The sequence below is a fragment of the Abrus precatorius genome, unplaced genomic scaffold (genome assembly GCF_003935025.1).
Source record: "Abrus precatorius isolate BTA unplaced genomic scaffold, Abrus_2018 Scaffold8, whole genome shotgun sequence".
Taxonomy (NCBI): domain Eukaryota; kingdom Viridiplantae; phylum Streptophyta; class Magnoliopsida; order Fabales; family Fabaceae; genus Abrus; species Abrus precatorius.
The window spans coordinates 27,092,448-27,120,148 of NW_020874428.1; the positions used below are offsets into that span (position 1 = coordinate 27,092,448).

At 31.2% G+C, this 27,701-nt stretch overlaps 5 protein-coding genes and 1 pseudogene across 8 annotated transcripts; 1 reads left to right on the forward strand and 5 right to left on the reverse strand.

Moving 5' to 3' along the window:
• Positions 1-903: 903 nt before the first annotated feature.
• LOC113874590 lies at positions 904-2,997 on the reverse strand (annotated as a pseudogene).
• Positions 2,998-5,166: 2,169 nt separating this feature from the next.
• Positions 5,167-9,231, reverse strand: LOC113846610 (pentatricopeptide repeat-containing protein At3g06920). Of its 4 annotated transcripts, XR_003501704.1 has the most exons (4): positions 9,104-9,231; positions 6,106-8,993; positions 5,663-5,776; positions 5,167-5,557 (listed from the first exon to the last, which is right to left on the reverse strand). XR_003501704.1 is itself a non-coding variant. In XM_027475078.1 (2 exons), the coding sequence occupies exons 1-2, from the start codon at positions 9,123-9,125 to the stop codon at positions 6,304-6,306; spliced, it is 2,712 nt and encodes a 903-aa protein (XP_027330879.1). In that variant the 5' UTR covers positions 9,126-9,231; the 3' UTR covers positions 5,929-6,303. The 4 variants fall into 4 exon arrangements, 1 of the variants encoding a protein (XP_027330879.1); XR_003501703.1 differs by having other exon boundaries at positions 5,516-5,776; XR_003501702.1 differs by having other exon boundaries at positions 5,516-5,826.
• Positions 9,232-10,458: 1,227 nt separating this feature from the next.
• Positions 10,459-12,243, reverse strand: LOC113848174 (cytochrome P450 71D11-like). Its single transcript, XM_027477571.1, has 2 exons — positions 11,365-12,243; positions 10,459-11,082 (listed from the first exon to the last, which is right to left on the reverse strand). Exons 1-2 carry the CDS (start codon positions 12,241-12,243, stop codon positions 10,459-10,461), a joined length of 1,503 nt encoding a protein of 500 aa, XP_027333372.1.
• Positions 12,244-13,147: 904 nt separating this feature from the next.
• On the reverse strand, positions 13,148-15,059 carry LOC113848010 (premnaspirodiene oxygenase-like). Its single transcript, XM_027477357.1, has 2 exons — positions 14,181-15,059; positions 13,148-13,978 (listed from the first exon to the last, which is right to left on the reverse strand). The coding sequence occupies exons 1-2, from the start codon at positions 15,057-15,059 to the stop codon at positions 13,355-13,357; spliced, it is 1,503 nt and encodes a 500-aa protein (XP_027333158.1). The 3' UTR covers positions 13,148-13,354.
• A 754-nt stretch (positions 15,060-15,813) lies between these two features.
• On the reverse strand, positions 15,814-17,292 carry LOC113847236 (serine acetyltransferase 1, chloroplastic-like). Its single transcript, XM_027476212.1, has one exon. It carries the CDS (start codon positions 17,219-17,221, stop codon positions 16,184-16,186), a length of 1,038 nt encoding a protein of 345 aa, XP_027332013.1. The 5' UTR covers positions 17,222-17,292; the 3' UTR covers positions 15,814-16,183.
• A 3,980-nt stretch (positions 17,293-21,272) lies between these two features.
• Positions 21,273-24,073, forward strand: LOC113874591 (pectinesterase QRT1-like). The gene is made up of 5 exons (XM_027512810.1): positions 21,273-21,538; positions 22,380-22,641; positions 23,030-23,227; positions 23,353-23,588; positions 23,926-24,073. Exons 1-5 carry the CDS (start codon positions 21,273-21,275, stop codon positions 24,071-24,073), a joined length of 1,110 nt encoding a protein of 369 aa, XP_027368611.1.
• The last annotated feature ends 3,628 nt before the right edge of the window (positions 24,074-27,701 follow it).

A 27,701-nucleotide genomic window follows, 5' to 3' on the forward strand; every position in this document is an offset into this window, starting at 1 on the left:
AATAAATAAAACTTACTTTATTCTAGGCTATAGAATGCTCTGCTCTGCTTTACCCAGCATGATACTACTTTACGATCTTCAAAGATACGGTTGTGACTTACAGGAGGGGGAAAAAAATAAAAAGTGAACTACAGTATTCTAAAACTTTTTTATGAGTTTCGTATTAAAAAAAATTAGACCAATAAAAAAGAAATATATGTTAAGTTAAAAAATTATATATAATTTATTTTAAATTATATTATTTATATTATTTACTACATTATTTTATTATTATATATTTTGTATATTAAAATTTTTATTTTATTTTTTATAAATTTTTAATTTTAAATAAAATATAATTTATATTAAATATATTTAATAATAAATTGTTATATTTGTTATATTTAAACAAACTCAAAAATATTAAATTTTTGAATAGAAATATATAATAAAAGTTAAACTAACTAAATTTTTTTTAAAAATATTATGTTAATATATTTTTATATTTTTAATTCTATTATTATTAATATTTAATTATTATATTAATATATTATATTATAATTATTTTTATTTAAAATCATAATAAAAAATTAAATATACAATATATATATATATATAATAAGACTATGTAGCAAATAATATAAATAATATAATTTTAAATAAATTATATATAATATTTTTTTAACTTAATACGTGTTTTTTTTTATTGGTTTATAATTTTTGGATACAATACTTATAATATTTTTTTAGAGTATTACAGAATTTAAAAAAAAAAAAAGACTTACTCTATAAAGATAAGCCAAATTAAAGATATATTAATTAGAGAGAGGAAAAAGGACAATTACATTAAGAGCTTGAATTATGTATTATTATGGTTAATGTCTGATAGGAATAAGGGAGTACACACAATAGTTTTGGCCTTAATTAACTAGTAGCTGAGTGATAAATGATAGGAATCAACTGCAAATCCTGTTTTCTTTTAACAGACAAGGCAAAGGATTCAGTCATATCAAGTTCTTCAGGCTTGTTCCCTTTAGCCAACTTCCAATCAAAGTGGAAAAGCAAATTTGCAAGTGAGAATTCAATGTTAACAATGCCAAAATTGATGCCTGGGCATGTCCTCCTTCCAGCTCCAAATGGAATAAACTGAAACTCTCCACCTTTGTAATCAATTGAGCTGTCAATAAACCTTTCAGGATAAAATTTCTCAGCTTCAATCCAATACTTATGATCCCTCCCAATTGTCCATGCATTAACAATGACCTTGCTCTTGGCTGCTATCTCATACCCATTAATCTCACATCTCTCACTTCATTCCCTTGGAAGTAGAAATGGAACAGGTGGATGTAGACGCAAAGTTTCTTTGATAACTGATCTCAAGTATTTCAGTTCATGAATACTTGTTTCATCCACATACCCATTTCCCTCAAAGACCCTTCTTACCTCAAATTGCACTTTCTCCAGCACCCTTGGATTTTTCACCAGTTCTGACATCACCCAATTCATAGTTGTCGATGAAGTGTCGCTTCCAGCACTGAAGATGTCCTGAAAGAGATCTTGGAGCATTACATTACTAACGTGTATAATCACCAAGGATTCAACATACAACGAAAATTATCAGTTTAAATTGATCTAAGTCATAGTTTAAGCGAGAATAACTTAAAACTAGCACTTCAGTCTATAACATTAGATGAGTGTATGCCTTAGGAGGAAATCTACTATATGACTCACTCATGCAAATTATGCATGCTTATCTAGAGATAAAATACCAAACAACATGATTGCTTTGACAATATTGTAAAATATGTTCTAGACCGGTACAATTAATCCTACTTTGCCTCATCAAACAATCATAGCCAAGAAAAAAATTAAGCAAAAAGGTCATATCAAGTAAATATATGATTTGATCTATTTATCTAGGCAAATTTTACAAGGATTTTTAACAGAAATAAACTAACCAAAATGGTTGCTTTGACAACACTGTCAGATAGGGGATGTTCCAGGTCACCATTCTTTTGAAGCCTTAAAAGAACATCAACTAGATCTTCCCCATTTTCTTCAGCAGCACCCAATGTGTCGATATTTTTCTCTCTGTGATCCCTTACAATGTTCTCAATTATCCTATCCATTTCTTGATGGAGCTTCTCAACTTTAGTCCTAACCCTAGTAAGAACTTGAAGGACTCCTTCAAGGGAAGGATAAAGATCAGCAACAGAGAACCCCGCAACTACCTTTGTGACATCCTTCATAAGTTCTACATAGGCTTGTTGGTCTTTGGATTTTTTACCAAAAGCAATCCTTGATGTTAACCCATAGGCCAATGAATTAATCTTCTCACTAAGATTAATAAGTGACCCTTCACTCAGAGATATCTCCTTAACAAGATTAGATAACTCTTCTTTCCTAATTGATCTGAAGGACTCGACACGCTTTAGTGATAGTAATTCTATTGTACAAATCTTTCTCATCTGTCTCCAGTAAGTTCCATAGGGGCTGAAACCCATGCCTTTAGAGCCATAAGTGATAACATCAGCAGCAAGCACACGAGGCCTATTTGCAAAGATGATATCATGTGTTTTCATCACTTCTTTTGCCATTTCGGGAGAAGATATCACTATGCAGCTTAGCTCACCAAGCTGCATGTGCATGAGAGGACCATATTGATTTGCCAACTCTGCTAGAGAGCGATGAGGTAGTGTTCCAAGGTGGTGTATGTTCCCTATGAGGGATAGCTTCCTCGGTCCTGGTGGCAACTTGGAGTTTGAGTTCTTGGTTTTTGATCTCCAAACTGTGTTGATTAGCATGAACACAAAGAGGAAGAAAGGAAAGATTGTGTATAAGGAAATATGAAGCTCCAACACCATGCTAGGGAATTGAGATGGAAAATTCGTGAACTAGTGAGTTTTCAAGACTAGTAGATTATGTATATGGTGTAAATTTATGGTTAGTTTGTGAAGATTTTATATTGAGGTCTAAGCTTTTGAAGGGCAAGAAAATGATCCAGAACTTTGCAGTTCGTTGCAGTGAAGAAGAAATTTAGAGGACAAACAGCTAAAGGATAAAGAGAAATGAAGAAAGTGGAGTGGAAATTCAACATGAATTATAGGCACGCACGAGTTTGGCCATATGCAACTTTGAATTTTCAACGCTGAGGTATGTTTGTGATTATAATCTTTGTGATACAAAGTCGGTAAATTACTATAAGTTGGAGGCAACTTTGAATTTTCAACGCTGAGGAATGTTTTATGACTAGTCCTATAAAATGAACTTTGAAAAGAGATGTGATTATAATCTTTGTGATATAACGTCAGTAAATTACTACAAGTTTGATTTTTAAGATAAATGATAATTTGTAACAAAATATTTTGTAATGTAATTGTTTATTCAAAGGTAAAGGAAAATAATGTTTTAAATACTTGAGAAAGTTAAGATAGAATAATAAGTGAAGAAAACGATGCTTATTGAATTTATCTTCCTCAATATAAATGAACACCTTACTTCTCTTGAAATATTTTATAATTTATTAATGATCCAAATAAATTTAACAGAGAATTTGTGAGGTTTTACTTGTAAAAGTATCTACTCAGATTTATTTTTAATGGTTGTGATCTACTCAGTTTATTTGAGACGATGGCACACAAAAGTTAAGGCCTAAGGTGAGAAATTCTAATAAATTATTAATTAACACTTTTTAAATATTTTATTATTAATTAAAATTTAACATTGACATTAGTAATACAGAGTGAACTCGAAGTTTTTAAATGAGATAAATAAATTGATAAAGAACATATTGTTAACATTTTTTAAAATTAGGAATAAAGAAGTCGTTATATTGTATGAATGAGAATATGTTAAGTTGAATTAGATTTATCTAAATAAACCTGGCCCTATTTTATAAGATGCCAACCTGAAGCTAACATACTACTTTTCAAGTCCTTGACAGATTATCTATCTTAAGCTCGTTTTTGTCTTGGAAACATAAAAGTAGCATTTAGTAAACATAAATTCAGACATAGCATAAGATATGAGTTTCATTTATACCCCCATTTTTTTTTTCACGAGTACTGTTTATGGAAGTTAAGTCTCAAGATTATTATGACACTAAATATGGAAACCTTACTCTTACAACAGGAATTCAATCATGATGTGCTGTTTCGGAAAAGAAACCAACCCCTTCTAATAGACCGAACTCTAGCTAGTAAAAGAAAATAGAAGTAAAGCAAAACTATAAATAAAGTGCTGCTTTTTTTGCCGATATACTATATATAAAGCTGAAAAGTGATATATTTTGATTTCACAACGCAAAGAGAATAAAGCAAAACTAGTCCATTCGATTTTATTTGTGACTCTACCATAAACTTGACCCAACCCAAAAGCCCATTTTACAGCTTATGTTACATGAAAAACTTCAAATTAGACGACCAAAAATACTAATTGCATGATATTAATGAACCCTCTTCACGATAAATTAATTCGTAGAGGCTGAATTCATGTAAGGATGATAGGGCTTCCAGACCAAAAACAATTTCTGAAAATTCAAGGGCAAAGATGGAGATCCCCCTTCCTTTCGTCTAAGACTTCGTGTCGGTATTAATGGTAAACGAAGCTGTGACAATATTGAACGAAATTGAGTGGAATAAAACTATTGCTTCATTGTTTAGATATTTTACAACAGTAAAATAAAATTACCACTCCATTACATGCCTTCCAAATAGAGGAACCAAAAATTAGAAGAATAGGATAGAATGAGATGAAATATATTCCATTAATTGTCACTTTATTCCATTAATATCTTCAAAATCCAAATAATAACACAACATACAGTGTCACTACATTGCATTCCACTCTATGTCATTCTTTATCACCAATTCAGACAGCTTAAGAAGATGTGGGGGAGTTTGGTTTTAAAAGAAAAAGAAAGGAGGACAATTTCCATTTTTGATAATTATTTTCTAATTAGTCATTTTTAAAATAAAAAATTGATAAATTAACATAAAAATAATGTTATAACATTATATTTATTTTTATAAACATTATATAACTCTTTGCAGTTTAAAAAAATTTCTTCATTTTTTTCCTTTTAAAATCCCAATCCAAATCATTCCCTAGTTGGCCTCAAGGCTTGGTTCAGTTTCAGTAGACGCAATCAGCTGCTATATAATTTGATTAGTCAGAAATTTCTGATGCACGCAAAAATTGTCCAAATTTCTGTTTCGAGATCACTATGCTCAATGAAATTTAGTTCCCAAATTATTATGCCAAAACTACAACATAGCACATCTACAACCAATACAAACGGTAACAGTGGAGGAAGACATGATCATGGGGCACAAACACGTCAATTTTAGGGGCAAAAGAATTTGAACTCAAATGGGAATGCAAATAACATAAAGTCACACGCAATGTGCTTCATGACCTGCAGGGAAAGGGAAGAAAAGTGAGTGTAGAGGACCCAATTTAGGTACCCAGAAGTAATACCATGGTGTCTTTTGGCTTAGCAAGGTGAGCACAGATGATCAAATTTTTTTGAGTCGAGTGATCATAACATTCCTATAATATAATGTAAATATACATTTTCCTGCATTTTTCAAAAAAATCAAGAGGGTTTGAAAATGAATTATTCAGAAGCAGTCACCAAATGGTAGAGGGACTAATCCAAAATTGGCATCCAACCTAGAATTACCTCACAGTATAAAGAGAAGCTGACCACAGTTCATTGGCATCCAACTTAGAATTATTTTACAGTATAGAGAGAACTTGAAGACGGTCCATTGGCAGTCAAGTATGAGAAAATATCCTTCATGAATGGGAAAATACAAAGACAGAAATCGATTAGGGACTTGCACACTGAAATAAAATATATAAACATATTAAGAATACCCTTTCAAATCGATCATGAATATGTTTTCAAAATAAAAGAAGTGGCATATATGTAAGCACAACTTTTATATATTTGTCTCCCAGGAAAACCATCAAGCATGGAATAAAAAAAATCCTGAAACTCATACTAAACTTTTAGGAGTTAGAACAAAGAGTAGCAGAACACTTCCACAACTCAACTGCATGACGCAGTCAAAAGTTCTGGATTTTGGAACCTGAATAACTAATGTAATTTGTAAGAATTACCTTTGAGGCTGGACCATTAAACTTGTCAAAGAACGGCTGACATTAGAAATCTCGTGGCTCACTTTGTCTCACAAATTATCACATCAGTCAATGGCAACGGGTAACAAGGTAAGCACACACTGAGATAACCACTGCTTAATTTGATCAAGAAGCCAGATATCTATTCCAGTGAGTACAATACATACACACAACCTGTTGTCAGGACAATCTTGAAGCATGTTGAGACTTTGCCATTTCCCTTAAGACAGCACCAACAATCGCTGCCTGTTCAAGGCAGTCAGCCTTATGCAATGCATCTAAAAGAACAATACATGTTTTGCTATGTATGCGACAACCTTTCAGTCGAGTTTCCTCAAAAAGTGTATATGCATCCATTGCCTTATTGGCACTGCTTAATCCTTCTATCATAGCATTATAACAAGCTGAATCAGGTAGGCCCCCACTTGCCTTAAATCTCTCAAAGAGGCCTTTTGCCTCTAGAACATTTCCAGCCTTTGCAAGTCCTGAAATCATGGTGGTGTATGTGATAGTATTGGGTTTTAACCCCTTTTTCTGCATTTCTTGCCAGAATACAAAGGCCTTATTAAATTTTCTAACCTTACAAAGACCATTTATCATAATGCTGTAAGTTATTTCGTTTGGAGAGCATTTCAAGTTTTTCATGTTCTGGAAGCAGACAAGAGCTTCATCAATTTCCTCAGCTTTCACTAATGCATCAAGTAAGCAATTCCATGTGTATGTGTTTGCAGTCAGACCTTTCTGCATCAACTCCTCCAAAATTAAATATGCTTCATCAATCCTTCCCACCTTCCCAAACCCATCAATTAGACTACTATAGATCACTACATTCAAATCAACGCCTTTTGATTTTGCTTCTTCAAATAACATATATGCTTCATCAAGCCTATCAATTTTAGAAAGTCCATCAATAACAGAACCATAAGTTACAACAGTAGGTTGGAGACCCTTTGTCTTCATTTCTTCCAGTAGTTGGTAAGCTTTATTGACCTTACCAGACTTGCAAAATCCATCAATAACAGCGTTGTAAGCACGAGTGTCCAAATGCAGTCCTTGTTCCTTCATCTCATAAAACAACTTGTATGTTTCTTTTGAAAAACCTGCTTTCACAAGACCATGAATTAAAATTGAGTAACTCCGAACATCAGGCATTAAACCCCGAGTCTTTATTTCTTCAAATAAAGCCCTCCCTTTCTCAATTTCACCTGCTTTGAAAACACAATCCATGTAGGTATTAAGGAGCATCAGATCAGGAGAGCAGCCCGTATGCATCATCTCCTTGTAAATCTTGTGACCATCTTCCTTCCTACCACACTTGAAGAAGTTCCTAATAAGGGATGTATACACCACCACATTTGGAGTCCGATTAGAATCTAACATCTTTTCATAAAGCATATAGGCATCATTCACTTTGCCATTTCTGCCCAAGCCATCAATAAGTGAACAGAATGTTACTGTGTCAGGAGTGCATACTTTATGATCCAATTCTAAAAATATGGAGCAAGCTTCATCAAGTCTCTGAGCTTTACATAGTCTATCAATCATTATGTTCACAGTCATGATATTAGGGAATAAGCCGGCCTCTTTCATGGCATCCTGAACTTTCAGAGCAGTTTCAAGTTCTCCTGCCTTGCAAAGCATGTCAATTAAAATATTATACGTAGGAAGATTAGGTGCTGCATCTTTTTTCATTTCTTCATAGATTCTTAATGCTTCCTCCACTTTACCCTTTCTTCCGAGGCAAGTCAGGATGCAATTATATGCAATTACACTAGGTATACATCCCTTTTTCTTTTGTCTCTCAAGTAAGTTGTATGCTTCATCAAATTTCCCAACTGAACCATAACCCATAATCATGGTATTATAAGCATAAACACAAGGGACACTCCTGTTGAGATCCAGCTCTTCAAACAACTCAACAGCTTCATCCAACCTCTCAGCCTTGCAAAGAACCCCTATCAGGCTAGTATAAGTCACATCATCTGGCACCAACCCTTGTGATTTCATTTCATGAAAGAATTTCCAGGCCATATCTACCTTACCAACTTTTCCAAAACAATCTATACATACATTATAGAGGACAAGGTCAGCATTAAATGAATTACTCTTCATCTCATCCAGTAAGGATAGAGCAGCATCAACGCGCCCCTCTCTGGCAAATACACGAATCAGTGTGGTAAACAAATGTACGCTTACTTCATAACCCATTTCCTGCATTTGGTGCAAGAGAGTGAGCATGAGATCAGCTTCATGAGCTGCAGAGAGGGCACCAATCAATGTCGTATAAGCTGAATAAGCAGGGCGAAACTTGAACTTCCTCATCGTTTCAATAACACCAAAAGCTTCTCCTAGCTTCCGCAACTTGATAAAACTAGTAACCAATTCAATACAAGTATTATTAGAGGGTCCAAATCCAGCCAAACTCATTTCTTCAAGAATCTGTTCCAAGTAGCCCAAATTTCTGGTTCTAGCCATAACCATGAGAAGTGCATCGTATGCTTCAGGGCAATGCGCTTGTTCAGTCTTCCGCTCCACCCACCTAAAATACTGCAATGCCACCTTCACATCCTTCAACCTTCTGAGTACTCCAACAACCAATTCTGGTTGAGGCATTTCATCACACATGTTGAGTGCATCCTCAAGGACAGGCCCCCAAGGACCAGAATCCAACACCCGGCATACATCATGCAGTTCCTTTCTGATGCCCTCTAATTTTGTTGCATTGTCTTGGTAGGTATCATCCACAAAGGTATTTACTTTACCAAAATTTTCAGAAGAACCAAAAGAAGACCCATTTGAAGAACACGATGAAAACCCGTTCAATAAAGGGTATATTTTCCCACATTTAAGAGCATACCGAAACTTTATAACTGCAACAAAAATTTAAGAATAAAAATAAAAATAATAATCAGATTTCAAATTGCAATCCTGAAACGAAGAGCGACAATGATGGATTTATTTTAAGGGGAAAGAAAAAGACCTTTGTCCCTTGAGAGGATCATAATGCGTGCACACGCACTCACTGTAATGGAAAATCACCAGAACGTGAAGAGAAACAAAGTAGACCAAGAAGAGGGAGCTGGTGAGAACAGGGGAAGTGCACTTTAGACTGATAGGAAAACAAGAATATTATACAATTAGGGGCTATTTAATTTTACATTGTTAAATTAAAATCTTCGTACTTATGCTTTTTCATTTTCTTCTGATAAAAATGATTTATTTTTTCATTTTAACTGACAGTGAAATAAAGTTTGGTTGTTATTATATTGTTTTAATAAAAGATTATATTTGGGCCAATGTTAAAAAGTGTTTATGAATTAACAGTACTTGATTTACTAATGTTATAAGAATCTTAGATTTAATATCAATATTTTATAATATTTTTTTTTATTAATCTTTACTAAAAAAAATTGCATTTCATTTTAGTAGAAAATAAATTTACATTTTAGTTTTTACGCTTGACACGCTATGTTTATTTTAAATCCTACATAACAGACCTCGAATATCATTAAACTTTTTTAAAAAGATAATGATTAGTTTATAAATATTTTCAATATAAAAATTAACAAGTGGTCTTTCAAATAGAAACCAGAACAAATATACGAGTTTGCTCTAAATATTAAATATCTTGCATTAATCAATTTACAAATTGAGAGAGTTTAATTTTAAACTAATAATACGATATAATTTATCGGTTTAATTTTTATCATAAAACCCTTTACGGGTGAATTTAATATAAGTTAAAAATAAGATAATGAAATTATTTTATTAAAATAAGTGGAAAGGAAATTTACTCATTTTAAACAAGGTTTGGGAAATTTTGGTCCCCTTAAATTGTATTAGTTGGAGCTTAAAATGGCTTTGGTGTCTAAATTCGTTAATAAACATGTCCTGTAAAGCAAGAACGAGTTGTATCAACATCCTTGTTCAAGTTCCAAGGGTGAATATAAATCAAAATGACCATGAGCTACCAATATCAACTTTATTTTCAATTCTGACAATAGAGTTATATCCTAACAAAAAGTGATCCAATAAAAAGTGCTTGATCCTACAGATCCATTGCTTAATTCCTTCCAATCCAATTTTACATACAGATAGTGGCAGAATCTAACGTTTTAACTTAGATACACACAAGATATTGGAAAGATCTAGTAGCATTGGGCTCTAATTGTTCACACCTATGATATACAAAATTTACATTAACCATTTGATGGCTTGTTTGTTAAGTTCCAACTTGGAATTGATCTTCATAATATGACAGACAACCTTTTATTTAATGTAGTTTCAGCAGAATCATATATATATAAGGTTGTCCAGCTGATGATGCACGTCGTATTATTCAAAAGGCACGTGATTGTAAGAAATAGGAATTACAAAGAGATCTTCTTTCCTTCTCACTGTAGCACCAAAAACTTCACTCATGTCAAAATTTTCACCACTAATTCCAAAGGGAAGTTTCCAATCAAAATAGTAGAGCAACTGTGCTATAAGAAGTTCCATATTAGTTGCAGCAAAAATAGTGGCAGGACATATTCTCTTTCCTGCACCAAATGGTATGTACTCAAAATCTGAACCCATGTAGTCAATTGGAGAATCCAAGAATCTCTCAGGATAGAACTTGTCTCCTTCAATCCAGTATTTTGGGTCTCTTCCAATTGCCCATGCATTTACATACACTTGGGTTCCAGCTGGTATTGTGTATCCATTAATCTCACATGTTTCGCCACACTCTCTTGGAAGTAGCAGAGGACCAGGAGGGTGTAATCTCAAAGTTTCTTTAATGACAGCTTTTAGATATTTCAATTCATGAAGAGCCATTTCATCAACACATCCTTTGCCACCAAAAACTTGCCTAACTTCTGCTTGAGCTCTTTTTAGTACTCTAGGGTTTTTCATCATTTCTGAGAAAGCCCAATCAACAGCTACAGATGATGTCTCACTTCCAGCAATAAAAATGTCCTGCACCACAAGAGTGAACTCCTACTGAGTAAAAGCAAAATAACCTCATTTCACAAGGATTGTGTTAGATAATAAAGTTCCACGTTAGTGTCTTAACAGTAGGTTAAAGGATTCATAAACAAGAGGGTCACGAGTCTAAATTATTTATACTTCATGTCATGTCATGTTGGTCTAAATTATCAAAGCTTTTTAGACAAACAAGTCAGCCTAAAAAGCTTTGATAATTTAGACCAACATGACATGAAATGAAATGAAATGAAGTATAAACAAATACAAACTAACCTGAATAATGGCTTTGATGTTTTCGACTGTCAAATGAAATTCTGGGTCTACACCATCTTTCTTATTAAGAAGAACGAACAGAAGATTTCCATCTCCACCATTCTTTGTTGTTGCTGCATTGATTATATTTTCAAGAAGCCTATCACCAGTTCTGTGTATTTCCTTCAATTTATGAATCATTCCAGTAACTACGTGTAACCAATGTTGGGAAGGAAACAAATTAGTAACATCCAAAGCTTGGTTCATTCTCATAATCTTCTTGATAAATAAGATATAAGCTTCATGGTCCTTGCATATATCACCAAAAGCTTCCCTCGCAATGATGTTATATTGCGCGGATAAAACTTCATCCGTGAGGTTGATGGTGGATCCGATGTTGGTAGAAATATTTCTTACCAAATTTGACACCTCTTCCTCCCTGATTGATTGGAATGATCTCACACGTGTAGTACTCAACAGCTCCATGGTGCATATTTTTCTTATCTGCTTCCAATAGTCTCCATAGGGTGAAAAGGTGATGTTAGTGCAACCATAAGTTACAATTTCTGCTGCAACCAAGCGAGGTCTATGAGCAAATGTGACTTCATGGGTTTTCAACACCTCTTTGGCAATTTCTGGGGAAGAAACCACTATGGCTGAGGTCTCTCCAAGTTGTAGGTGCATGAGAGGGCCATATTTTTGGGACAGTTCACTCATGCGTTGGTGAGGAAGACTGCCAATTAAATGATGTATGTTTCCTAGTATTGGCAGCTTCCAAGGACCTGGTGGAAAATTTGAAGTTGTGCCAGTGTTTTTGAATCTCTTTCCCACTTTAAGGATAAAAAACATAAGAAGGATAAGACTAAGAAGTAGAGGGAATGATAGGAAATGATCCTCCATGAGGAACAATGCAAAATGCAGTGCTGCTTTAGTGTTGTTGATGAGTGATTATTACTAGCTAGTTTATAGTTATGAATGAGAACCAATCTTAATCAAATAACAGGTTGACTTATCTGTTGTCCATTATACCCTCTGTGGCAATATATTATAGTATGCTCCCAGTTGATTGCAATTTAGTAAAACTTGCATAATATGTTTTTAGACATCATGCTAAGTGTGATGAAAGTCTTAGAAAAATCGCTTTCGTTTCAACTACCTTCTCTTTTATATATCTATTGTTCTATTCGGTTTGTCTATTAACTCTTTGTTTAACTGAGTCTTTGATCTCCACCGAAAGCCTGGAAGCAATAATGTCATATAAAATGGTTCCGTGAGAAACACGAGGCTAATGGGTGTGTACGTTAAATTCATTGACCAATTATTCCACTCTCAATTATGGTAGCAAATATTCTGCATTCAGCGCCATATATCTATCCTTTTAGATATATTATTTTTTGCCACATAATCCTGTTCCTAGTATAAGTATTTAAGATTGATTTTAAGTATCCAAAAATAATATTTTAAAAAATATTTATTATACTTTATATTTTTCATATAATAAATATTTTTTCAATAAAAATTACATATTTAAAATTCTTTAAATTGTTGTTAAAAGTTGATATTAACAAAACCCTTTAACTATAATGCACATAATTTTATCTAATAATAATAAAATATTAAAAAAGTTTGTTAATTTCTCATAAAGCATGATTCTAGTAGGCTCCGATACTTCCTTAAATTTGGACCTACAACAATTGTTTTAGCCTTTATAAGTTTTACTTTAGTCATATGTGTAGTCAACCTAGAAATTCACCAGCCTCCATTGAAATTGCAATCAATCCACCAAATAATGAAGAGTAAACGTGAACTGGTGCATTCTATTGAAAAGATTCAAAAGGAAAAGTAGGCCGAAAAGAAAGAAAGAAACTGAAGAAGTTAATCACGGACACAAGTTACAATGTAAATAATATAGTATGATGAGGTAGAGAAGTTAACACAGGATCACATATACTAAAGTTCGCCAGCTGTCAAGCATGGATGATCAGTTTGTTTAATCAACTTCCATGCGGTCTTATGCAACATGCACATGATTGTAAGAAATGGGAATCACAAATAGATCAATTTTCCTTCTCACCGTAGTACCAAAAATTTCACTCATGTCAAGACTTTCACCACTGGCTCCAAAGGGAAGTTCCCAATCAAAATAGTACAACAACTGTGCAAGAAGAATTTCCATATTTGTTGTAGCAAAAAAAATTCCAGGACATATTCTCTTTCCTGCACCAAACGGTATGTACTCAAAATCAGACCCCTTGTAGTCAACTTGACAATCCAGGAATCTCTCAGGATAAAACTTGTCTCCTTCAATCCAGTATTTTGGGTCTCTTCCAATTGCCCATGCATTTACATACACTTGGGTTCCAGCTGGTATTGTGTATCCATTAATCTCACAAGTTTCACCACACTCTCTTGGAAGTAGCAAAGGAGCAGGAGGGTGTAATCTCAAAGTTTCTTTAATGACAACTTTTAGATATTTCAATTCATGAAGAGCCACTTCATCAACGCATCCTTTGCTACCAAAAACTTGCCTAACTTCTGCTTGTGCCCTTTTTAGTACTATTGGATTTTTCAGCATTTCTGAGAAAGCCCAATCCACAGTTACAGATGATGTCTCACTTCCAGCGATAAAAATATCCTGCACCAGGATTTGTGTGTTAACAATAAATTAAAGGGTTTATAAGCAAGAGTGTCCTTAGTCTTAAATTTTAGGCTCTTTAGACAAATTAGTTACACAAGCTTCACCCGCTTGTTTTAAAAAACCGAACCAGTTTGTGTGGACAACACTATGACAAACATAACATGAAATGAAATGAAGTATAAAGAAATACAAACTAAACCTGAATAACGGCTTTGATGTTGTTGATTGTCAAATGACATTCAGGGGCTCCACGATCTTTCAGATCAGAAAGAACAGACATAAGACTTCCAACTCCACCATTCTTTGCTGTTGCCGCGTTGATGATATTTTCAAGCAGCATATCACCAGTTCTATGGATTTCCTTCAATTTATGCATCATTCCAGTAACCACATGTAGCCAATTTTGGGAAGGAAACAAATTAGTAACACCAAAAGCTTCGCTCATTCTCATAATCCTCCTCATAAATAAGATAAACGCTTCTTGTTCCTCACCTATATCACCAAAAGCTGCCCTTGCAACGATGCTATAGGTCATAGATAAAACTTTATCTGTAAGGTTGATGGTGGATCCGGTGTTCATTGAAATATATCTTACTAAATTTGACACCTCTTCCTCCCTGATTGATTGGAATGATCGCACACGCTTAGCACTCAACACCTCCATTGTGCATATTTTTCTAAGCTGCTTCCAATAGTCTCCATAGGGTGAAAAGGTGATATTAGTGAAACCATAAGTTACAATTTCTGCTGCAACAAAGCGAGGTCTATGAGCAAATGTGACTTCATGGGTTTTCAGCACCTCTTTGGCAATTTCTGGAGAAGAAACCACTATGGCTGAAGTCTCTCCAAGTTGTAGGTGCATGAGAGGACCATATTTTTGGGACAATTCTCTCATGCGGTGGTGGGGAAGATGGCCTATGAGGTGATGTATGCTTCCAAATATTGGCAGCTTCCATGGCCCTGGAGGAAGATTTGAGGTTGTGCCAATGCTTTTGAAACTCTTTCCCACTTTTAGGATAAAAAACGTCAAGAGGGTAAGACTGAGAAGGACGAGAAATGATAAGAAATAATCATCCATGAGGGAAAATGTAAAGCAGGTCAACGTTGTTGATGAGTGAGTATTACTAGCTATCAAAGAGGACCAATCTCAAATCCTATTTTATGCAGGCGTCTTACAGGTTCACCTATCTTTTGTAATCTGTCCATAATATTTCTTTTTCAAATAAATATTATTTTAGTCCTTCGAATTGTAGGCATAAAATATTTTTAGTTCTTAACTTCACAAAAATCTTACTTTAAGCCTAAATTAACAAAACGACAAAAATTAAAGTAAATTTTTTTATAAATTTAAAGACTAAATTATTGACCTTTATAATTTTAAGGCTAAAATAAGTATTTCCTCTTTTTTTCCTTTTCTTCACGTATCGATCCCAGCACATTACACTCTTATCGAGGTAAATGTTCTTATAATAACCTACTTTATTTCCAACACGCAACTAAATTTTCTCCATGTAGTGCTTTAGTTTCACATTGGTACCTTATTATTAAGCATAAGAAACTCCATTATAAATAAAATGATTCCTTCCAACCATTTTTACATGCAGAGTAGTAGAATCTAAAACTATTTAAGTGTAAGCAAGGTATATATTGGACATTCCTAGCAAATGGCAAATTGTATTCTAACAGCAAAATTTTTCTTCTTCTATTTGACCTGTAGTGGAAAAAAATTACATCCGTGAGGAAACAAAGTAGGGGCATGAATGATATAATCAAAACGACTTGCTAACAAAAACAGAAAGCGATGCTAATAACTGGACAGGAAAGCCACAATTGAAAGAATTTCTCACACTTATATCCAACAAGGATGAGCAACAAGAAGAACAGGAAATAAAAACAATTAAAGAGAAATTCATGTACAAGTTACAACACTTATAGTAATAAAGGATGGTTCCATCAAGCACCTTACAAGTTACAACAACAGTAGCATACATGAATGCAGCTGCTGACACCTGTGCATATCTCCCGTCATATTATCAAAGGGACTCTATTCTTATTCATTTCACTATTTGTTATTGTAAGCAGGAGAACTTCAATTCTCTCTTACTTAACAAACAAGAACCCCCAATCAAAATCACTAAACCTAAAATTCATGAACATAGTAAAACTCAAAAGCAATTAAGCATGCTTGAAGATTACTCTAGTCTAAATACAATAATCATAAAACTCAGAAATATGTGAAGTATGGTCCATAGTGAAGCTAGGAATCTTGTCCAACTTAACAGGGTTGTTCTTCCCTCCCACCAACTTAGCAGGGTTCCCAACAACAGTAGTCCTTGCAGGCACATCCTTAATCACCACTGAACCAGCACCAATTTTAGCTCCTTCACCAATCTTAATATTCCCCAAGATACAAGTTCCTGCACCAATAAGCACCCCATCACCAATCTTGGGGTGCCTATCCCCAGAAACCTTACCAGTCCCTCCCAAAGTCACACTATGCAAAATTGACACATTGTTCCCAATCACAGCCGTTTCACCCACAACAATCCCAGTTGCATGATCCAGCAAAATCCCACTTCCAACCTTAGCTCCAGGATGAATATCCACTGCAAAAACCTCAGAAACACGGTTCTGAATCATCACAGCCAGAACCTTCCTACCCTGAAGCCACAATTTATGAGCCACCCTATGAGCTTGACACGCCAAAAACCCTTTGAAGTTCAAGAAACAGTGCACGTGGCTAATGCAAGCAGGGTCCCTTTCCTTCACTGCTCTAAGATCATCCTTCGTAGCATCCATGAGGGTTTCATTAGCTTCAAGAACTTTCAAGAAAAGATCAGAAAGGACACAACTTGGAAGGCTTGCACTGCTCAGTTTGGTAGCTAGGTGATGACCCAGTGCAGTTTCCAACGATTTATGAGACAAAATGGAGGTGTTGTAGTAACTACACAAAATGGGTTCTTCAGCGACATCGTTTCTTGCTTCTTCTAGAATCTTCGACCAGAGATCGGGTTCAACCTCGTATGCTTCAACTTGTTGCTCTACAGTGGAACCAGTGTGGAGGGTGTGTTTGTTAATGGGGAAAAAGGGAAGAGGAACAGAGAAAGTGAGATGATGATGGGTTTGGCAATTGGAAGTTATAGATTTGGTGGCGCGTGTTATGTGGCGACTAACGAAGAAGAGGGGCAAGTGTTTGGGTGTTGGAGTCACAAGGAAGCGTCCTCTCATCGTGATTTTCATGGAAAATTGGACGATTTTCTGGGAAAATGATTTGCAAAGAATGTCTCAGGAAAAAAAGGGAAGAAAAAAGAGTAGAGATAACACGTTCCAACATTTTCACTATATATAGTGTGTATCTCTCTTTGCTTGTTCTTTTCTAAATTATGATAAAAAGTAGTAGTTTTTAAGAATATTTTAGGTTTATTTTTTAATAAATTAAATTTTTATTTTGATAGTTTGACGACAGTGTAAGATGTGAATCTTGAAATTTTAATTAAATTAATGATATTCAAAAATGTAAGAAATTATACTTAAATTTTATTTTGAGGATTAATGAAAAAAATATGTAGTTGAATTAACCTTGAAATGAGAGAACACATTTTTTAACATTTTGTTTTCAAAACTTAATTGTAATATAATCACAGCGAAAAAAATATATAATTCATCTAATCACATAATATTACTATATTAGTCATAATTATTTATCTTTATAATATTTAATTTTAAAATTAAATTAATTATGTATTTTAAATAATTTATGGGGTAAATAATGAATTAAAATTAAACTCTTATTATATATCACTATTTTTATATATTTTAATTAAAATGTATCGTTATTTATATTATTTTATTGATTAAATAAATCTAAAATTTTTAAATATAAAAAAAGACTAAATTACATAGAAGGATATACTCTAATTTTAATATATAAAGGTGAGTACGAAAAATAATAATTTGAGATTAAAAATAAAAAATTAATGTAAAATGAAATAAAATTTACTTGACTTATAGAAAGAAACATTAATAGAAAATTAAAATAATTAACTTACATTTGAAGAACCATAAAATAAAATGTTTTAAATGATAAAATCATATGTCACAAGAATAAAAATCAATATGATGAATTTACCTCACTCTAAAAATTTGATTTATTATTTAACGTCTAATTATTTACAATAAATATCAATTAGTGTTCTTAAAAAACAAGTTAAATTTTTTTTAAAAATTATAAAAAATATGATAATTATAACTTTTAAAAGTTTAATATAATTTTAATAAAAAATTTCTTTTAATTTTTAAATTAATATTGGTTGGCAAGATTTATTATTTAATTGTTTATTGAAAGTTTTGAAGATACTTAGAACCTATACGTTTTATAAAAAGAAAAGTCCACCTTTTGTTTCATTGAGTCAAATTGTTTCAAAAGATATACCTTATCCTTGACCCAACCAATACCACCCGTTCTCATCTAAGCAAAGACATCACCACAAATTCATGTTCTTCCCCATCTTCCATGCATTTGGATTCTCTTGTACTAATTAATTATGTTGAGAATATATATATATATATTAAATTTAATCAATAAATCTATAATTAACTATAATAAATTTTTATTTAATAAAATGTGTATTTATATCTTTAATACATCATTTTATTCAACAATAAAAAAAATGCATCTAAATTCATCTTTATTTTCTAATATGCCTATTAAAGAGTAGATAGTAGAACATAAGTGGAGTTAAAATGTAAGTCTCTAAACTATATGGAATTAATTTAGACATCAGGCAAATTAGCGAGAGTTATTTTGTATTGAATCCTTAGAATTGTAAATATTGTTATAGTGTGGAAAAAATTTGAAAATATTGCTAATAAAATAATTGATTTTTCTCTCACAGTAGTTTTTGTTATACGAAAAATAGAACAAAATGCTTCAAATGACATTGTGTAAATTTTATTTTTCACATGAAAAATATTTGATAGACATCTTTTAAGTCTTTATTATGTCTCGCAACATCTATTTTATATAATATATTTTGTCCCATTATGGGTATTCGTATGACAATGGAGAATCTTGTGTTAGATGGTTGTTATTTAAAGGTCTTCATTATTATCTTAAAAAAACTATGTGTTTTCTAAAGCTAATTTGCATTATTGGTATTGTAAAGTAAAGGGCCTTTTTCAAAATCAATATTTTTTTAGAACCAAACTTGCCAATCAAAGCATTCTTGTCTTGTTTGCTAGCACCTTATTTACAAATAAGGGTTTCATACCTTTTATTTCTCATATTTTATATCTTAAATATGATTTTAGTTTTTTTTTTAATTATTTGTATTTAAAGTTTATAGTGTTTCAATTTCTAAAATTGAGTATTTTACCTAACATTTTATTTTAAATATTATAAAAAATATTATTTTATTATTTTATATAAATTGATAAAAGTGAGAATGCTACCAATGGGATATATGTTAATAATTTATAAATATAATTAACATTATTATTTAATTAAAATAAAAAATTTATTCCAATAATATATGATAAAAATAGCACATTAAAATTAAAAATACACACATTAATTAAGTAAAACTTGAAATTCTAATTAAACAACCACGGTATCATAAAATATTATAGTGCTATAAATATTTCACCTAAGTTTATTTTATCCTTAAAGCTCAACCTCCCCATCAACAGCAGCAGGAAGATCAAGTTGCATACAAGGAAATCATGTCTTGAATAGTTCCTAATTTCTATGAAGACATAAGGAAATCATGTCAGGACTTGAAATTTTTCTCAAACCTTAAAATAACTAAATTTAATCACCATTTATTCGAAGATAATAAATATTTTTTAATTTGTCTCGTGATTTTTTTAATTATTTTCAAAATCAAAATTTGAAACTACTTCAAAAATTAAAATTTAAAATTAATTCATAAAATATTATAAAATTTAATTTTTAATAAATATTTTGACACATTACAAAAAATTATTTTCAAAATTGAATTTTGGATATAAATAAATAAGAGATTTCCTCATGTGTGGTCATTCGAGGTCCATAGGCCCAATTCAGTATTTATATCTTTTTTTTAAGATAAATAAAAGAATAACATTTTTGGCTAATTAGATTTTCCTTTCACCACCAAACACAGGACTTGTGCGTGTGTGTGTGAATGAGTTTAATATAAAAAATGGGAGGGTAGATGGTGGTGAAAGAAGGTGATCGCCATGAATGAAGGTACTTTCTTTGAAGCTGATGATAGATCATTGAGTTTATTTATTGCTTTCGTTAATAATGGCTACTAACCGTTACTACATTGATATAAAGAGTTGAAATCAGTGCTAAGTAGTAACTCACCATTATACTTAGAACCCACTAACATTTTAATTGCCACACTCAAAGACAACACCCTATTTATTCACCTATTTATTTTTTGAATTTTTCACCCACCCACTTCACCACCATTCTCTGTTGAACTAATTTTACCTTGCACTGTAATCACTGTGATACATGTACACTTAGAAAGAGATGAGAAAAAGATAAATAGAAAAGTATAAATATAATTGTATTATTATATTAGGGAACAGGATTGAGCAAATAGTTTACTTTTTTGTTCCCACCAAATGGATGGAGTAATCAAGTAACAGTGTCCACCGCAGGAAGGAAAGATTTTCAGAAAATCAACTTTGAATTCCCCTCTTTTGAGTTGTCAAATGTACCCAATTTCTTAATTTGGTGGCAGTTGAGAAAGCCCAACTTCCTCAACAGTTGAACATTTTATCAACGTGGCCCTTATATATTATTCAAAAATAATAGAGGTTTTCTTTTTTATTTTTATAACATGAATATTTTTATATCGAATAATTTTGAAATAAACTATATGTTATAACCCAAAGTGCATGGGTCTTCTTATTACCACTGTACTTACAATTTACAACTACTATTCCGATCTTAAAACACTAGCGAATATAGGGATCCGATTTTATCCTAAGTAATTAATAGATATTCAATACAAGTAAAATATATATATTTCATCTAATGCTACAACCGCCCTTCTAGTTGCTCAGTTCTATATAAACTTTGCAAAATCAAAATCATTCCTTTGAGTTTCATTTTATGATTTTCTACTTAAACTTATTAATATTCTTAGCACCTTTTCACCTTCATTTGAACTCAATATTCATCTTTGCTTTCCCATTGTTTTGAGTATTAGTCTCTTTCACTTTCATAAGTTCATACGTCCCTATATAGTGTTCAATCTTTTCTAGCTATTGACTAGAGGAGGAATTAATGGCTAAGATGGGGTTACCAGTTTTGTTTTTTCAAGTTTTGTTGTTGGTGTGTGTTAAGGTGCAAGGTGGAGATAGTGATGATGGTAGGAACTTCATTACTTGGGATGATTTCATGGTGAATGAACATGGTATCGCCTCCAATGGAGGGGGTCGAGTTATCGTGGTTGATCAAAGTGGTAATGGAGATTCAACAACTGTTCAAGGGGCTGTGGATATGGTTGCTGAAAACAACACACAAAGGGTGAAGATATATATTTATCCTGGAACTTATAGGTTTGCTATATATAAGAATTAAACTCTACATGCAATCTCTCCTTGTTTTTAAGCATCCTCATCCTAATTCTAGTTCCACAATGCTGTCATTTTTCTTTTCTTGTTCAATATTTCCACATGAACAAAAGTTAAACCATTTTTTAGATAAAAGAAAAGTGATATATGATGTGAATTATACGTGCTAGTGATACATGATGTGAATTATATGTGCTCCACATGTGATTATATGCAAGACATATAACTCTTCCCTCCCAGTTTTTTACTTTAGTTTATTTAAATGTAACTGAGTTTTTTAGGGATATACGTTTTCTCTCTCTGTATATCTACTACTCTTAATGTCACCTAGCATTTACTAGTTTTAAATTTATATTATCAATTTTAATATTTCAAAAACTGAAATGTTTTTGGTTTTGTGAAATGACAACACTTAATAGTAAGTAAATTTAAAATTTTATTTTATATATCTTTTGAAGTTTTAATACATTCAAAATTACATTGGTAAAAAAAAATGCTCTTTGAAACTGACTTATAATTACTCACTAGCTAATTGGTTACATACTTACAGTAAATTAAACTGTATTATATTTCTTAAGAGAGAAAAGAATCAATTTTTAAATTAGAAAAGTGGATAATATATTGTGGAGACTGAAATTGATCTTAAGTCATGTATATAAATAGAAAAGATCCGTTTTGTAAGAAGATAAATGGTTTGGTTTGCCACTGAAAATTTATTTGTAATTAAGAAATAGTATGCATCTCATGTCACATGCACAATTTAAATGTCAATATTTGTAATAATTGGGATAAGCAATAATGTGCAGCTGATGAACAATTTATGCAGAGAAAGAGTGCATGTGCCGAAAAGCAAGCCGTTTATTTCATTTATAGGTAAACCTAATATAACAATGAATGGCAATGAACGAAATGTAACAGTTAATGCCAATGCATTAAATGTTACGGACATTGGCAATGCCATACCAATTATCACAAACAGTACTAAGGCATCAGACAAAGGCTCAGATGGTCAAGAAATGGGCACTGTTAGTACAGCAACTGTATGGGTAGAATCTGATTTGTTTTGTGCCACTGCTCTTACTATTGAGGTGACCACCATCTTATTGCTACCAACCATCAACCCTTAAATTCATTTCAATTATTACTTTGTTTGTGAGATGGTTTATTAGAAATATGCATAATCCTCTATGCTTCTAATTAAAAAAGTTGAATTTCAACAAACGTGGGTGAGTTTATATATCATGCACACTTCAATTCAAATATTATACGTGTTAGAAATATAATACATACCATAATATGTCTTCACTTAAAAATTTAAACTTTTTTAGATAATTGATTCATATGAGAGAAAGAAGGTGAGAATTGTAAAGATATCTTTGTAAAAATAATAATCTGAAATGAGATTAATAGATGTTTGAAAGAATTTATGAAAACAAAAACCAAACATGCCTGATTCTTATTTATTTATTTCTTCAGAATTTGGTAGATAAAGATGCATATAAACGTCAAGCAGTAGCGTTGCGTGTAGACGGTGATAAAGCTGTATTTTACAGAGTTAGGCTTGTGGGAGAACAAGACACCCTCTTAGATAACACAGGAACCCATTATTTCTACCGAAGTTTCATTCAAGGATCCGTTGATTTTATATGTGGCAACGCAAAATCATTGTTCCATGTACTAACATTGTGCCTTTTTTGTTCCACAATCTTATACACATAACTCACATAGTTTGTTTATGTAACATTTTTTTTTTCACTTTTACTAACATAGTAATGTTTGGTGTTTGTGTCTGCCACCAGGAATGTGTACTAAACTCTGTAGCTGAGTTTTGGGGAGCAATTGCAGCTCATCACAGAGATTCAGCTGATGAAGACACAGGATTTTCATTTGTTGGGTGCAAAATCAAAGGAACCGGAAGTATCTTTCTTGGGAGAGCTTGGGGAGAGTATGCTACAACAATATATTCTTATTGTGACATGGGTGATATCATTAACCCATTGGGATGGAGCGATTGGGATAATCCATCTAGACAAGAGTATCACCCAAATTCTCATTTTTAAATTATCTCAAATGTTACTTAATATGAACACTGTTAGAGAACTTAGAAATGTCTAATAACCAATCATGATGAGAGAAAGAAAATTAATATTTGAAAAATTAATTAAATACGACCAAATTTTTTCATTTTCTTTTATTGAGTTTAATTTTAATGCACTGTCAGTACAAAAAGTATATACTGTACATCCGAATTTTATATTAGTTATTGAAAAAATTAATAATTACAATTGGATGCCATTGTAAAAAAATATATATTTAAATTAAATTCATAAATTAAACACAACAATTTTTTTCCCTTTTATTGTTTATCACAGGACTGCTATGTTTGGGGAGTACGAATGCTCAGGAAAAGGATCAAACAGAACTGAGAGGGTGGGATGGTCAAAAGCTTTGAGCAGTGATGAAGCTAAGCCTTTCCTTAGCAGAGACTACATATATGGAGATAGATGGCTTAGACTATAGTAGCAGCTTCACCCACTTTATGATATATGGTTGATGGTTCTTTATTCATCTCTTTATTTATTTATTTACAAAACTTATAGTTCAAGACACAAAACAAAATGTCATAGAATCATAATCATCATAGTTGTAAACAATTTTGCATTCAGCCCAAAAGTGTTATTTAAATTATATTAAATTGGGACCTTTGCCAGCACATGGAGGCTGTACTCCAAGGAAACTTAACTATTACAATAATTGTTTAGGTAAGTAATAATAATTGACACCAAGCAATAAATACAATCTCTTGCTGTTGAGTTATATCACCTCTAGTGGTAACACCACCATGATAACTGACCATATTACACGCTTACCAGGAAAATAAAAATCTGTTGATCATATGTTAAAAATGAATATTTCATAATTAGATACTCATCAGTCACACTAAATATCCAAATCATGGCTAGCTTCAGATGTTTTGGACTAAACAAGATGGTATAAGTGCAAAGCTATAAAATCAACTACCAAAAATGTTCTCTGGAATTCCCAATCTTCTACAAAAGTCACCATATTGATGTTGAGACTCTTCATCCATTCCTGTGAGTATGTTTAATAGGAATTGAACTTTTGATTTTTCTCACAATCTTAACCTATTTTATCCTTTGCAGTAACATTATTATTAGAAAAGATTTTAATTATGAAATATTTTATTCTTTTTTAAAAATAATAAATATAATAATGAATGGTAGAGATTAACATTAATTTGGTACAGTGAACAAAATTCACTGCAGAGGATCAAAATCTTATTTGACCAATTGAGCTATACCTCAAGAGTCAAAGATGTATTTTATTTGAATTTAGAAATAAACAGACCTCTAAATTTAAAGTTTAGAACTCAAGCAACCTGAGAAATAAAACTATATTTTGCCTAACATGATACTCCCAAGAACTTGCATAAATTAAACCTATATATGTCCTACAGCTTCCATTTAGTCATATAGAGTTACCATCTAGGGCATCACAAGGTTAGATGATCTAGTCAAGAAACATAAAATGAATTAATGTTTTTTAAACCAAGTGGAGTGCAAATTCTATCTCATAACACCATATCTACTGATTCATCCACTCCATCATGTGTTACACAAGCAATGTGAAACTATAATGAATAATCTTTAAGCATAATAAGATTTTACACAATTACTCTCGCGATCATGCTTCATGACTACTTCTTAGAGAACCTTCACACAAAAATTGTTAATTATTGCACGGCACATTCATAATAATCTAGAGATCTACATATAACAATCACCCTTCCTGCTTAGGTGTGTTCGATAGGAAACATATTTAAACATTTGTAGATTAACATATTATTTAAAGGTGAATCTGAATATGCTTTAGAATAATAGACTCACATATCACTTAATAATAGACACAATTTTTAATTAGAAATTTACTGAAATATGCAACTATATATATACTTCCTGAAATTTTGACGAGGCGTGTAAAATTATTTAACACATATATCATTTTCTTTGTGGCTAACGTTGAGCTGAGATCATAAGGTAAATTCCAAGAATCTTTCACTGAAACCAAGAAAACAAACTTTTCACTCTTTTGTATTTTCTTGCTCACATTTCTGGTACCTGCATCCGTAACCTTTTTCCTATGCTTAATAAGCACTTCCTTTACTTGTTCTTATGTGAAACAGTGGAAAAACTACTGAACTGAGCAAATCCAAATACATGAATCTACGAGCCTAACCAACTCTTGCCTATAAATGGTGTGAGGGAAGCATGTGTGTGTGAAAGTTATTATTATACGGAGAGAGGATCATGATACTCACCACCGTGGACTCGTGACTAATGAGTGCATCCCATTAATTGTTTTTGCCTTAAATGGTCAGTTACTGCACTGAAGGAAGAGTTTGAAATGATTTGGTGTTGTAAAAATTGAAGGAATATGAAAAGGTAATAAAATAATCTATTAACTCCCATTACTCTAACTCATTGGTATTTGATATTGTAACTGCTATCTGTTATCAATATTATGCCTCTACATTCTACATCTACATTTATATGTAAAATTAATTATGATTATTTATTAATATATACATTTATAATAAAATTTATAATTATTAAAATTTAAAATACTTAAAGTCATCTATAATATTCATAATGTTAACTATTTATTACTATATATTTATATCAAATTTTATAATTACAAAAATTTATAATATTTAAAATTAATTAGTTACTAATAATATGAATGTTACATTATTAGAAATAATATATTACTTCTCACTTATTTATTACTATATATATTTATAATAAAAATAATGCTTATTAAACTTTAGAATACTCAAAGTCACGTATAATTGTTATAGATAATTATACATGTTAAAAATAAAACAAATTAATCATGAATTGCATTTAATAGAAATTTATTAAAAATTTTAAAATACTTAAAATCACATATATTCTTGTCACATATATTATCAAAATAGATGTTAATATATATTAAAAATAAAAATAACAAATTAACTATAAATTGTATTTAATAAAAAATTGTTAAAATTAATTATAATATTTCACATATCTTAAGAATTTAAATTATAATCAATTCATAATTATTATATTTAAATTATATTTAAAAAATATTAGAATTAATTATATATAAAAATTTTACATTGATAATTATACAATTTTAAAAATACAAATGAAAAATTAGTAATATATTATATTTAATAAAAAATTATTAAATTTGATTATATAAAAAAAGTGAAAACGAGACACCATAAATTTTGAAAATAAAAAAAATACTTAAAATCATATAAAAATAACTTTAAAAAAATTAACAAATCTCTTGAATTATTGTTTTATTAAAAATAAAATTATATAAATTATTTTAAGTCTTATTCAAATTTAAATGATATTAACTTAAATAATTTTATTAATTAGTTTAATATATTTAACATTTAAAAGTGTGTATTAAAAATTATAATATATTTAAAATAAAAAATAATTAAAATTAAGTTGAACTGTTATATTTATTTTTTATATATAATTTATTTTAAAAAATAATCAAAATTTTCATTTTTATTTTTGTGTCACATTAAAAATATTTATTATTTAAATTATCATTATTTTTAATTAAATTAACTAATAAATTATATACATTTATATATTTGTATAAATTTGTGCAATGCACGAATATATTTATTAATACTCTGTGATTTTATATGATAATTATATTTATTGTCCTTTTCTTTTAATTTTTCCATCTTAATTTCATAGATTAGCTTTTTTTTTTCTCAGGTATATGGAGTTTCCTCCCCCCTAAAGGAACGTCTTCAAGCCTTAACTTCAACTGCTCTTTACTTAATATTTTTTTAATTATCAGCTGTTAGAATCTGTCTTCTAATAGCAATCCAGTACAATAATTAATGAAATATAGTAATTGGGAATTATAACATTAATGTAATGTGATTTATTAAAAAAAATAAAACACTTGTCTACGAGAGAGAAGACAGTTTTTCAACACAAGTTAAAACAATTTGATAGAACATGTCTTTGTTGTACAATATCTATATCTATGTGTGAATCAGAAGAGAAAGAAATGGGGGAAAAATAAAGCGAATGCCATTATAGATGGT

Coding starts and splice junctions, on each gene's coding strand:
- LOC113846610 (XM_027475078.1), bottom strand. CDS start 9,125: ATGATCCTCTCAAGGGACAAAG. Junction 8,994..9,103: donor GATCCTCTCAAGGGACAAAG/GTCTTTTTCTTT, acceptor TTTTTGTTGCAG/TTATAAAGTTTCGGTATGCT.
- LOC113848174 (XM_027477571.1), bottom strand. CDS start 12,243: ATGGAGGATCATTTCCTATCATTCCCTCTACTTCTTAGTCTTATCCTT. Junction 11,083..11,364: donor ACATCAAAGCCATTATTCAG/GTTAGTTTGTAT, acceptor CTTGTGGTGCAG/GACATTTTTATTGCTGGAAG.
- LOC113848010 (XM_027477357.1), bottom strand. CDS start 15,059: ATGGATGATTATTTCTTATCATTTCTCGTCCTTCTCAGTCTTACCCTC. Junction 13,979..14,180: donor ACATCAAAGCCGTTATTCAG/GTTTAGTTTGTA, acceptor ATCCTGGTGCAG/GATATTTTTATCGCTGGAAG.
- LOC113847236 (XM_027476212.1), bottom strand. CDS start 17,221: ATGAAAATCACGATGAGAGGACGCTTCCTTGTGACTCCAACACCCAAA.
- LOC113874591 (XM_027512810.1), top strand. CDS start 21,273: ATGGGGTTACCAGTTTTGTTTTTTCAAGTTTTGTTGTTGGTGTGTGTT. Junction 22,642..23,029: donor CCACTGCTCTTACTATTGAG/GTGACCACCATC, acceptor TTATTTCTTCAG/AATTTGGTAGATAAAGATGC. Junction 23,228..23,352: donor ACGCAAAATCATTGTTCCAT/GTACTAACATTG, acceptor GTCTGCCACCAG/GAATGTGTACTAAACTCTGT.